Source organism: Berghia stephanieae, chromosome 4, assembly GCF_034508935.2.
Source record: "Berghia stephanieae isolate SIO BIC M18660-M18661 chromosome 4, UCSD_Bste_1.3, whole genome shotgun sequence".
In the NCBI taxonomy this organism is placed as follows: domain Eukaryota; kingdom Metazoa; phylum Mollusca; class Gastropoda; order Nudibranchia; family Aeolidiidae; genus Berghia; species Berghia stephanieae.
Genome location: NC_088363.1, coordinates 50,562,020 through 50,575,531, shown reverse-complemented (window position 1 = coordinate 50,575,531; position 13,512 = coordinate 50,562,020). Strand labels below are relative to the sequence as shown.

At 35.2% G+C, this 13,512-nt stretch overlaps 1 protein-coding gene across 1 annotated transcript; it reads left to right on the top strand.

The window, feature by feature from the left end:
• Positions 1-526: 526 nt before the first annotated feature.
• Positions 527-12,900, top strand: LOC144970764 (glyoxylate reductase/hydroxypyruvate reductase-like). The gene is made up of 4 exons (XM_078910760.1): positions 527-659; positions 3,742-3,969; positions 5,332-5,502; positions 9,756-12,900. Exons 2-4 carry the CDS (start codon positions 3,771-3,773, stop codon positions 10,322-10,324), a joined length of 939 nt encoding a protein of 312 aa, XP_078766886.1. The 5' UTR covers positions 527-659; positions 3,742-3,770; the 3' UTR covers positions 10,325-12,900.
• The last annotated feature ends 612 nt before the right edge of the window (positions 12,901-13,512 follow it).

Here is a 13,512-nt window from a genome sequence, read left to right as displayed (position 1 = left end):
TGGTCAAAAATAACTTCGCGATGGTGGTGGGCGAACGAATCGGCGGTCTCAGAAGTGGGTGAGAGAGGGATCTAGAAATGACTTGGGTTTGATACATGGAGCTCTTACATACTGTCTGTTCACCTAGGTTTGATACGAATATTTTTGTGTTCGTGGATAGCTCACACGGTACCAATAAGGTCACAGGTTCAAACCCCACCACCGCCGCGAAAAATTTTTATTCTCTATTGTCTTCTGGCACTTTTCTACTCACTTCATATCTTAATGGATTTTATGCCGTTATCTCCAGCCGTACCGATGTGCACGTGGTCTAAGCTTAGCATTCTGTCAGGTGAGAGATGCCTCTTAACTTCCTAGTTTCTCTGGAGTTTTCTTATAATATCTTCCTCTATTTTCACTTTATTTCATTTTTATTGTGATTGCGTTGTTGTCTTCAGCATAATGTGAACTTTTGATGGTCTACGTGCAGTCTAACAATTTGAAAACAGAAATACGAAAAATTCATTACACTGAGAACATCGACCTTGACATTAACCTTCTGATATCAAGTCCTTCACCTTAACAAGGTTGTTATTAGGCGAGTTGAATGTTTATGTTTTTGTTGTTACAAGGCTGAGGCTCTCTTCTCTGCGGACTCCCAGTTTTAATACGATTAAAAGGTTGGTATTTAGTTTACCGGAAATTTATAAATGTTAACCAATTCTATAGTCTTTGCCTTCATCCTTAAAATTGGCAACAATGCTGTGCCCTTTTTTTGACTGAGTGTGATGATCAACTGTGATGTTACATGGACGCCGGCTTCCGTCTGAGCGTGTAAGTGTAAGGTACTGACCTTGGCATGGAAATTTGATTGAATGCCGTTGGATCTACGTGCAGATATCATTTGTAGATCTTATATCCAAACGCAATTGTGGGATTGTTTTAATTTTATAAGGGACAATATTTAGCGTTGGCTTGAGTGGGGGTATATTTACTAAATTTTACAATAACAACAAAATGAGCCCACCATGGACCATAGCCATAACAATACATCAATAAGGTTATCAAGACCTGAAAATTAAGATCAATAATCAGTAATAATTTTATCCAAACTCAACTTAAGATTTTAAGTCTCAGATAATGATGTTAATTGTCAGCCAGGAGGTCTCAGGAAGAATTATGGCGTATTATATGTTTGGTGGCATCCATTATCATTATGTGTTTGTAGCATGGTTTTTGTTGGGGGGGGGGGGGGGTTCCCACTTCTTGTATCATCCTCAAGAAAAAAAAAAGGGAAGATGCTGTTATGAAATTTTATAAATAGGATGACCCTGGGATTATGTATACATGGAGTGAGGGCGTATCACTTTCTATTTAATTACATTATAAAGATTGGTTCTACGTGCAACAGTGAGGGCATCTTTGAAAAAAATACACAGTCTCTGTTTATAAGTATAAGCACACCAGTTTTGTTTTTTTACGTACTATCAGGTATAAGCATTCTCCGGGCACACGACATAATTCTTTCTGTACAAATTGAGGCACACACACACAGAGAGAGAGAGAGAGAGAGAGAGAGAGAGAGAGAGAGAGAGAGAGAGAAAGAGAGAGAGAGAGAGGAGGAATGCTGGTTTACATGAATGAAATGAAAGAGAACAGATCCATTCACTTTCTCCGGTAAAACATTTGCCCACCAGATGATCATACCAAAACACAAAATTATACGTGACGTTAAAAGTTTATGTACTCTTAGTTATATATTTTAGTTAGTCCTAATCACTCAACTCGTGGTCAAAAATCAATCACAAAGAGCTGAGTGAAGTCGATTTTGTTCCTTCTACTGTTGCCATACATATAAGTAAAATACTCACAACATCTGCCAGCAGTTTAAAACATACCAACAGACAAAATTATGTGTAACCTTGAACGCTTATAGTCTGAGTGATATAAATGGCTGTCTAAAAACAATACAAAAGAGCTGAGTAACATCAGTTTCATTCCATCTATGCAATGTCAGGAGGAAAGAGAGGATAGATTGAGTAGAGTTCTTGAGATTTATATATGTAATCGGTGTTAAATTTCAACGCATCAAAACATAAGGGAGCGTTCACATATTATGTCAACACTTTGGGGGGGAGGGAGGGTATGCCAAATGTTGACAAGTGTTGACATGGGGGAGGGGGGGGGGGGGGTTCATACCCAAGATTATGTCATCAAAAATTTGGTTATACAAATAGTTGAAATGAGAGAAAGCAAAAAGTGTGTATTTTTTAATAGATTAATATGGTGAATAATAAATGGGAAGAAGGCTCAAAAGAGGTTGAAACTGCTGAACTTTTTTCCGGATCGATTTTTGCCACCACCAGTGCCAATTGCTCCATGTGATGCTGGTCTGAAAATAAGCAACCAAGGAAAGGTTGGCAGTTTATTCCAAAGTTTGCTTCTGTCCAAAATCAACAACACCAACTGCTATGATGAGCATTGCCCATCTCTGAAAAAGAACCGACTGGAAAGGAATCAGCATTCTGAAAAAGCGAAAATGTCCAAAATGCACCCTTTATCATTCCACTATTGTTGCAATGAAAGAGCATTCCAGAAAATGTGGGACACTGAGTGAAGAGACATCAGCGGAAGAATATGATATTGATGAGGAGGAAGAACCATTGGAAACTGAATCAGTGTTAGTCAATGTCGGAGGTTGAAGGAAGGAACATTTTTGAGTCTATAAACTTTATGTTTGGAAATTGAAATGTCCCAGATGACAGCCCAGTAGTACAAATGATGTCCTTGTCACTACACCTTAGAAAATCAGTAAAGCTCATAATAAATTAGAATGTTTGAAGTTTACCTCAACACCCATTTCATTGTGTTATTTTTTTTCAGTAGCATACAAACATGTCTACAATAGGGTTTCCGTGACGTGAAGCGGATTAGTAACATATATGATATTATTCGGATAGGACATCGGTCTTCACAAATTACTTTTTACCAGATCAGGTGATCCACCTACACCTATTCACTGCTGGGTGGACAGGGGGCCCCCGAAAAAAAAATATGGCTGCGATGGGAATCAACTTGAGTTGTCAGGTCTTCAGCCACACTCTAACAACTGAACTACCCTAAACATGTCTACATCTTCAAAATGAACTTTTTTTTTTGTTAACATCGTGTAATGCTGGCTACCAGTATTGAACAGAGACAAAGAGGTATATATCAAATTTCACACCTTTTGGCACTCAGTTGTTTTTACCTCTTTTCCTCTGTTCAATAGCCACCATCACATGACTTTCACGAAAAATAGTCCATTTTGATGATGTCATCATATTGGGGGGAGGGGGGGTCAAGTCAATGATGACAGTTGATGACATGGGGGGGAGGGGGGGTCTAAAAATGCCAATTTTTTGTTGACATAATATGTGAACGCTCCCTAATGTAGTGCAGGATGTATGTGTGTCTTGTGAATTGAGTAATGTTCGTTATGAATCTGAATTGTACCTGCTTCCTTGCTTCCTATTTAAAAATGTTAGGGAATTATATAAAATTAATTTATAATTTTTATACGGCCATTGTAAAATCGACTCAAATTGCAAAAATCTCAAAATGTTAACAAACTGACTAATTTTCATAGCAGGGAGAAGTCTGGTTTTCCCTGTAGTCGGCACACACACACACACGCACACACACACACACACAGACAGACTGTCTTTCTTTTATTAATATTGCTATAAAACTTTTAAATCCTCTTATTTGTACTCATTGCAGGAACAATTTGAAACAAGTGTAAATAAAACATGGCACCTCCAAAGGTTTATGTGACAAGGAGAATTCATGAAGATGGTTTGGCATTATTGAGAAAGCAATATAGTGTTGATTTCTGGGACAGTGAGGATCCGATGCCCAAGAATGAATTAAAGGAGAAAGTGAAAAGTTACGATGCTATTTTATGCATGATTAGTGACTACTTTGATAAAGAAGTGCTTGAAGCTGCAGGTACGTAATTTTTATATTCTAAAATATGTTGTCTAGTGGTATGATACTCGCCTCTGGATCGGAAGGTCCTGGGTTCGAGTCCTGTTCTGAGCAGAGCATAGTTGGAAAAAGCTCTTTACTCACACTCTATAGCTGTACTCAAGTGTAAAATAAGTACCTGGCCGTTAACAGTATTGTCTCTGTTGGATTAAATAATTGTAATACAGTAATATCGCCTAGCAAGTGTCAGATATCGTCCTACATGATAAATGTGGCTGTTGGCTAGGGACCCCTTGTAAAGTACTTCGAGCATGTTTAGTAGTTATTGCTCTATATAAAAGCTTGTTTGTTTGTTTTTTATATCTGTTTTATCCCATGCTTTGCTGATTTAACATTAAAAGATGGATATCACATGGAAGAGGAAAGTATCATTTACATTTGTATAACCCATTTAATTTTATTTTTTTAATTATTGTTTATTTATTTATTAGGTCAATATTTATGACTGTGTTTATTTATTTATTTTGTATTTCGTTGTGTAGAGAGGAATATGCAGAGGTAGATATCCTTATCACTTTAAACTTCAAAAGAAATTCTGAATTTTCTTTCAAAATCATGTTTTCTCCCAGTATTTATCAGTAGTTAATAATTGAAAACATAACAATTTTCACCATGAAAGCATTGGCTCACTGCTATTTTTTAGCATGTTTAAATTAAACCACTTGACAAATGCGCTTTGTTTTTCTACGAAACGCTTGCATAGCAAAAGCTCGTTGAGGAATGCTGGACTGATCGCTTTGTTTTTCCATGATAGGTTTGTTGGATAATGATTTTATTTAAATTTTATGTATCGCCGATGAATGTAGTAACTTCCGTTCAATTTTGATGCAAGTTTGTTCATAAATACAAAAGTAGTAGTAGTAGTAGTAGTAGTAATAGTAGTAGTAGTAGTAGTATAGTAGTAGTAGTAGTAGTAGTAGTAGTAGTAGTAGTAGTATAGTAGTAGTAGTAGTAGTAGTAGTAGTAGTAGTCATATTAGCAGCAGCAACAACAGTAGTAGAAGTGGCATGATTAATGACAACTTTGACAAATAATTTTCATCATTGTTGTACATTAAAGGGAAGCTTCTATTCCATTTTATTATTATTTTTTTTTTTATTTCTCTGGCACTGAAGTGACATAAAAGTGTCTCAAGTGCTCTTAATCGTCCTAAACGGACAACAGAGACTGAAATGAATATAATTATACTTAGCTTGTTGCAATAACAGTAGAAACTTCAGATTTTAAATGGAATTGTTAATTAACATTTTTATTGCTAAGATATTTGCATGCAGTGTGTCTTCAAGACGTGCTATGAACTAAAATTATAATTTTTGCTATCAGGTCCTCAACTGAAGACTATAGCCACCATGTCAGTTGGGACTCATCACATTAATTTGAATGAATGCAGCAAGCGAGGAATCTTTGTTAGCAACACCCCAAATGTGTGTAGTGACACAGCTGCTGAGATGACTGTTCTTCTGCTACTTGTGGCTGCTAGGAGATGTATGGAAGGTAAATGAATTACAGTTAACTTTAATACTACTAAAAATAATATATGGTTTTTATATAGCGCCTTACCCTGTATCCTGGCAAGCTCAAAGCGCTTAACGAGTCAATCAATCACCCATTCACTCAACCATACAGCATAAAAACAAAGCAATTCAGTCAATTTTACAGTGTTATATATTGAATAAAAAGAAACATTTTAAGATGTTTAAGGGAAATTCCACGGGTAACGGACTGACAAATCAGACCAAAAATGCATACATTTCGTGCTCTGAAATGCAATGTATTTATTGTATGGAGCTAATATTTCCCATGGACATGTATCATGTCCGCCCTTATCATATATCAAAAGGATAAAGATGAATCTTAATCAACTTGAATTTTTTTGACATTATAATGTTGGTAACGGACTGACATCAGAAAATCCATCTTTTTCAATTTTATATGTAGATGGATCAAACTTTCTGAAGTTAAGCCTTCCAGTAACAAATAAGTTCTTTTATAGTAACCACGAGATGTTGTTCTACAACCCACTAGCAATATTTAAAAGATTGTCCAAAATTTGAATCGGTAGTCTTTGAAAAAGTGTCCGTAACGGACTGACAAATGGATGGTAACGGACTGTCACCTCTGAATTTTATTACTCAGAATAACGGTTACTACATAAAATCCAGAGCAAAGAACAAATTATGTAATTATTATCAACACTGAATACCCAGTGTGATTGATCAAACCAATAGTCTTCCTTATATGGATGTCAAGCTACATTGGGCATGATGAGTAACTCGATGGGTGACATCTGATTACCTCAATCCCAACTTTGCTTTTGAAAAAATTAAATAATGAAATAATGATTCGTGGAGTTGAAATCTATTCTGTCAGTCAAACGGGAACTTTATTTCAACTATGAAATTAAATTATCAAAAAAAAAAAAAAAGTAGATAAGAAAGGACTTTAAACCTGGGGAAGGTTTAACATTCTTTTGGTACTTATTTTTGAAGCTTAATTTTTATTCTGTATTTCATCTTGATTCCTCAAGCTTAGGAATTGTCAATAGGCCATGACCGTCACTGCAAACTGGTCGATAGTATTGGCAATCAATCTCTTCCTCATCTGCACTTGACTAAAAAGCCAGTTATAAGATCTGAGAAAGATCTTCAAAAATTTCATTTGGACCATTTTATCCTTGATTGTTACAATTTTCTTATGCAGATTGTGGGATTTCTCTTAGAAGTACATTCTGAGGTTCTGAGGGAGCAAAATAAACTTAAGCCATTTTGATTCCTGGATGAAATTCACTAACAATCGACAACCTCTTTTTCAGGGCTTTTTACACGAAACTTTTTGGAATTTTCGTCCTTTCTCTTTTTTCATCTCTCACAATTATGAAATCTTTTTCCCTTGGTGCTCGCCAAGAGTACTTCTTGTCCAAATAGAAATTTTCGATCAAATTATCTTATTTCATCTTGGAAGCCCATTTCCATGATTAAAATATTTAAAAAACCATTGGTTGATGTATTGTATGCCCTTAGCAGGACAGGCATAGTTTAATTTTTTTTTAAATTTTTGGGAGGATTGTAGACCCTCAAAGTTGAATTCAGTATTTTACTTTCCTGTGCTGAAATGTGAGGCAGATGTGGATTTAGGTGTGCTTGGTTTACTTTCTTTTGGAGTTGTAGATTGATCGGCTTTTCTCTTTTATTTTCCATTTTGCTTGAAAAAATCCCGTTATTTCTTTTAAGCATCCTTTACAATCACTTTCAAGTTTTCTTTGAGACTCCTGCTTTTGTTGCCTATCTTTTTCCTAAACAATGTAATGCCCTTCAGTTTTCAGTCTTTCTTGATAATTTGAATCATGGATAGAGTAGGCATTTTGAACCTGTGAATAAAGAAAATTGAGCGAAATTACATCATAAGCTATGAAAGTCAAATCGGAATAAAAAGCAAATCTTGTTTTCTTAAAAATAATACAGCAAAACTAAGAAAATAGAACTCATTTCTAACTTGTATCACATTACTTTGTAACAACTAACATATGACATTAAACACAGCTAAACAGCTTGCTGACCCACTACATTTAAAGCCTCAGTGACTCAAAAGTTTTTCACATAATTTAAATGTTTGATTTCTTTTTTTTTCTCCCGGGGCTTCTTGCCCCTTAAACAGAAGACTACTACTGGCTCCATTGTCATAAGGATATTATAGAACAAAAAACAGTGTTTTTCCCTCAATTCAAACATAGCAAAAATCTTCAAGTGATCAAAAGATTCACAAGCTTTAAAAGATTCAACTTACCTATTGCAAAATAGCAGGCTTGATGTTGAAGGCCAGTGTTTGAAATTTTATGGATCCAAATGTTTATAAAATGGCTGTCTGATCAGTTGAAACACATTGGAGTGGACATTACTCTTGAGACTTAAAAAACAACTTTTATATATTGTCTTTGAATTAAAATAGAATTAGTCAGTCTGTTACTGTCAGTCCGTTACCCTAAAAAATGTCAGTCCGTTACCCAACAAAAGTACCTTATATGATAAATTTTTTGAAAAATTATCTTACAGTGCTAAAGCCATTCATGTAAGAACAGAAAATCTGAAATAGTGAGTCTGTACAACAATCACATCTTTCATAGATGAAAAAATACTGTTTTAATGGTAACGGACTGACATACAATTTCCCAAGGTCATTAAAACGACCGATGAGGACAACATTTCATTAAAATCGTAAATTTGAATGTTTATATAGGTTCCTGATACTTATAATTGTTTTAATATCAATAAACAACAGCAAAGGTGGCTATAATTTTGTAGAAGTTGCAAAATTTATAATATTGAGAAAATATTCTTTTTGTTCTTCAAATAGGGGATACCCTTACATAAAGCTACAATAAGCATCCTGTACCACAAATATGCACGAAATATCCTTATATTCATAATCCTGAATGATTTTCCAACAAATTGGTACCAAATTTTAATATGTTCTTAAGAATTTGTAAAACACCCCTTCGGTTGACATTTTCATGGAATTTCCCTTAAAAAAAAAAAGAATTCTGCATCATTACTGCTTCTGATATATCTTGGAAGGGAATTTTAATTAGTCTACAATACCTAGTCCAGCTATTGAACATCACAAAGATATAGAAAGAGTGGCTGGCATTATAGGATAGGCAGTGATGGAGGAGCCTCCCTTATGGTCAATAGTCGCCTTTGGTTTGCGACTGACGGTAACCTAGTCTTTGTTATGCTCTGTCACTTAACAATACTTTGGAATAAAAACAAACTGCATTCATCATATAAGTAACCTTTGTATGCAGTCCTTCAGATCCATCAGGCCCATGGATCTGGAGTTAATCATGCTTTCTATAATGTGAAATGGACAATAGCCTTTGCTTGTTATTATTTGGATATGACGCTAGTCTATTGCAAAGTACTATCTGCCAGATTTAACACGACTGCACCCAGGATTGATCTTGGTCCTTCTGCATGTTAAAAGAGTGCTCTACCAACTGAGCTATTAACCCCCCCCCCCCCCCCCCCCCCCCCCCCCCCCCCGACTTCCTTGCATGAATTTGCCAAATTCAAGAACACGGAGTAAAGTTCAGATTGAACTGTTTAAAGTGACACTAAGCTGCTAGATGCTGTGGACTCTAAAAAGTAATAAACAAAAATGAGAACAAAATACCCAACTCCGAACGTTTTGGGCTCAAATCCTTCATCAGCCAACAACAAAAGAACACAGTCAAAGCATAGATACATTACTTAAAAACCCAGATTGCCGGCAGAGAAAAAATAAGTATGTCCTTTCTGTAGTAAGATCTAGGAATGTAAAATAAAAATAGGATGTGTTCGCTTGGTTTCTAAGTAGTCCTTCAGAGCCATGAGGCCCAAGGAGCCGGAGTTTATCCCAGAGTGGGAGAGGGAGTCGGGGGGGAAAAATCTCAGTTTCACCCAGGATCATTGTCTGTCCCTTTGCGTGTGAAGTGTATGCTTTACCAACTGAGCTATTGGGACCCCCTCGGTAACTACGGGTGTGATTGAACTTTTCAACTCATTTGAGTTTATGTTTTCTTTCTTTTCTTTTTCCTTTTTCCTTTTTTTTTTTTCAGACAAATATCAAATGATTTTCAATAATCTTTTGACAATATAATGGCTGCAAAATCTATATTTATGTCAATTGTTTTCAAATAAAGAAATCAATTCAGTAAAATAGATTTACAATAGGAAATGTTTTCACTAACATCAATTTTTAAAAATTTCTAGGTTATGAAGCTGTTGTCAATGGAGAGTGGGGCCTTTGGAAACCAATGTGGATCTGTGGCACTGAGATTTCCTCTCGTACTCTTGGAATTTTGGGATTTGGTCGAGTTGGATTCGGTGTTGCACGTCGGCTAAAGCCATTTGGGATTTCCAGGATTATCTACAATGACGTGTCCCAAGCAGCCATGGGTGATGATTTAGGATGTGAGTTCGTCGACAAGGAGACATTGTATAAGGAATCTGATTTCCTTGTCATCACTTGTCCACTGAATGGTTACACACACAAGATGATAGACAAAAAGGTTTTTGACCTGATGAAACCTGGTTCCATATTAGTCAACACATCCCGTGGATCAATTGTGAACACTAACGATCTGGTAGAGGCCTTGAGGAGTGGAAAGTTGGGGGCAGCTGGTTTAGATGTTACAGATCCCCAACCTTTGCCTCCCGACCATCCCCTAGTTAAAATGGATAACTGTGTTATCACTCCACATCTTGGTACAAATTCTGTCCAGGCAAGAAAAGCAATGGCCATCAATGCTGCTGAGAATGTTGTTGGCATCCTCAAATAAATTATCTTATTATTGTTATTAATGCACCTCTTTTTGTATAAATTTTTATGTTTTAGTCTTACGTTTTTATTTTTCTCTAAATATTAAAGTCAGACATAAAAGTTTCATAACGGTATATATGAAATCTCATATTCAGCTTGTGAAATTTGCCAAATATCAATTTGATTATTCAGCTTAGATTTTATGCTTCGTTTAGTTGTCTATGAATGCACAGTTATCGCATCTCTCAGAGGCAGCGATAATTTTTTTCCCTCTAGGCAGCCATTTGTTTCTTTTAGAATATTTTTTTCCTCCTATATTTTTCTCAACTTATATAAAGCACCCACTCGTCATATCCATCGAAACAACATATATATATATATATATATATATATATATATATATATATATATATATATATATATATATATATATATGTATATGGCATTAACATTGGTGGTTCCCTTATTCAAGTTCGATGTATTGGAATTTGGTTAATACATACTGCCCCTCGGGATGAGATTATCACCTTACGATATTTGGTGCTTAGATCATATTAAAATTAGCATGGTCATTGTGTTTTATTGATAAAGGGGGAAACCCAAAACGTCCACAGTATCTGTCTTCATCTAGTAAATTGAAACTTACAATTCAATACTTATCTTTACTTTTTCAAGTGTAATTGTTGTTATGTGTATATACCTGTAGTATAATTATGTTATGGGTGAACTACAACATCGCAATAACTCCTTTATTATATTGTGATTATTATGCAATTCATTTTTATTGATATACATATTTTGATTATTCCATCTTAGGATGATGAGATGAGTAAGGGACCGTTCTTTAATGACGTCAGCTTTTTTCAACTGATTTTTTACCCCCTGTCAGCCTATAGTGAGCTTTCTCTTGACCCCCCCTGGCTGACATCAGCCCTGAGATCAAATTTTGTAACGCATTGCACATTTTAATTAATCAATAACACCACCCAACAGGTTGTTGTTATGGTTCAAATTCAATAAGCAACACAACAAAATGAAGCTATAAATTATAGATTTATTGCATTAATATATATATTATTAGATATATATGTAAAAATTGTTTTAAAAAACTTCATTTAGGCGTTTTAGCAAATAACTTAAGATGGACATTTTTTCTTTCATTTTGTTTAAAAAACTACATTTGCTTTTATGTAGGGGAGAGTGGAGTGCACCTTCATGGGAAGGGATAACAAGGCTTGAATGATTACATTTTTTATTTTACTCATTTGCTGTATGCCCTGTCCATATTTTTTTTCAATCGTCCATTTGAATGAAAGGTCACTTTCTCTTTTTTTTAAGAATATTTTTATGTTATTCTTATCTAACTTTCACACATTTTTAAATTTTAAAAATGAAATGTGTTTTCACTTTTGCTACATGTCTGTTTTGTCTGATCGGCTTATTTCAACACAGACATATTTGCAGGTCTGATAATTGTTATTGGCTTATTGTAATGAAAATATTCTCAAACCAACACAAAATATTGTCATTTAAAACACGCCCATAATTGTGTTCGGTTATCAGACCTGCAAATATGTGCTAGTAGCCCTATTTATAGTAGACTTTTGTCTTAGGTAGGTTTACAAAGTTGAATCTGAATTCTAAACGAATGTGCTTTTGCATGATTTTATCCTATCATTATCAACATTAAGCACATCAGTGGTCAGAATTGTGTCTTTGTATTGACTCGTGCCATAAAATTTCAATTTGAAATATTGTAATAAATTTGACTAAAGAACGCAAAAAGCTTTGCTCATACATGGTGACAGCATAAGACTTGATAAGGCTCAACAATCAAATGGATTACTCTTAATCACCCTCTGCACTCTCTTTTTTATTCAATCTCCTTTTAATCATACATCCTGGCCTTTGATCTGTTTCAGAGAAGACCTGTAAATGTCCAAGCTCTGTTAATCTTTTAACAATTGAAAATATAGAAAGATTCAATCTTTTAAATCTGGTGATAGGGCAAGAATCATGCTTTATCAATTAAACCGTTTTATACTCAGTTCGGTTTTAAGCTGTTGGGTAGTAAGGACTTCTGGCCTTTCGTGATGGGCAGATAGGTTAGTTTTGTGGTGTCTTCTATCCTCCTACATCTGTTTTCCCTTTCCAGTTGCTCTCTGTCTTTGTTTTGGATTGAGATTACTCGGGGGTTTTTTACCTGGTCCTGGCAAGGACCTTCATCTGAGAGGAAAGCATTTAGTTCCCTTTGTTTGTGGGGGGGGGGGGGGGGGCTATAATATTTTCCTCTGTAAATCGTCTCTCTGTTATGTTTTAATTATTTTTTGTTTTTGAATATAGTGTTTATAAGCATTTGAGTGTATCCTTCATAGCGGGGGATCCTTATCTTGTGCCTGGATGGGACATTGAATGTAATGTCAAAATAGGCACATTGATGGAATTACTCATGGATCCTCTGTTCCCCATTTCAAACAGTCTTACTTTTTCTTTGGTACTTTGACCTTCAGATCTACATCCCTCTCATCCTCCGTTTTACTGGTGCTGAAATTAACTAAGTGTCGCTAGCGCAGTAAAACTCCTAAAAAGAAAAAACAACACGATTTTTAGCTGTCTTGCATATCTTTCTAATGCATGCTGTGATAAATGAGCTATTTATTTATGGACTTGTATGTAACAAGCTATGTAAAATGGACTGTCTTAGCATTGAGAAGAAATCCATATCTTTAGTAATACTCATAAGCCATGCAAAAACAGTATAAATAAACAAATTGTTAAAGACTGATAATATCAAGGGAGAATAAAAGTCACTTTGTCGTACTAAACCTATTAATCGATGCAATGCTTTTATTTTGAGAAATACTTTTTTTTTTTCTTTTTGGTAATTTTTTATTTAGTTATATGTTTTGGTTTGTTTTGTTTTTGTATTAAGGCATGTGTTAATGAAGTAAATAAACATAAATGGTACACGTTCAATTAATGCTCGTTCTTTTCCATACTTATTCAAACACATAGAATATACGTACATAGTTTCCTCAATCCATGTTCTGCATCTATTGAAATATTCACAACTCCCATAGCGGGCTGGGAGGTACATACTGTGTCTTCTATCCCCTTATATCTGTTTTCCAACATGCTTTTGTCTTTGTCTTGGAATGAGAATACTTGGTTTTGTCCTGGCCCTGGCCGGAATCCTAGCTGGGAGGG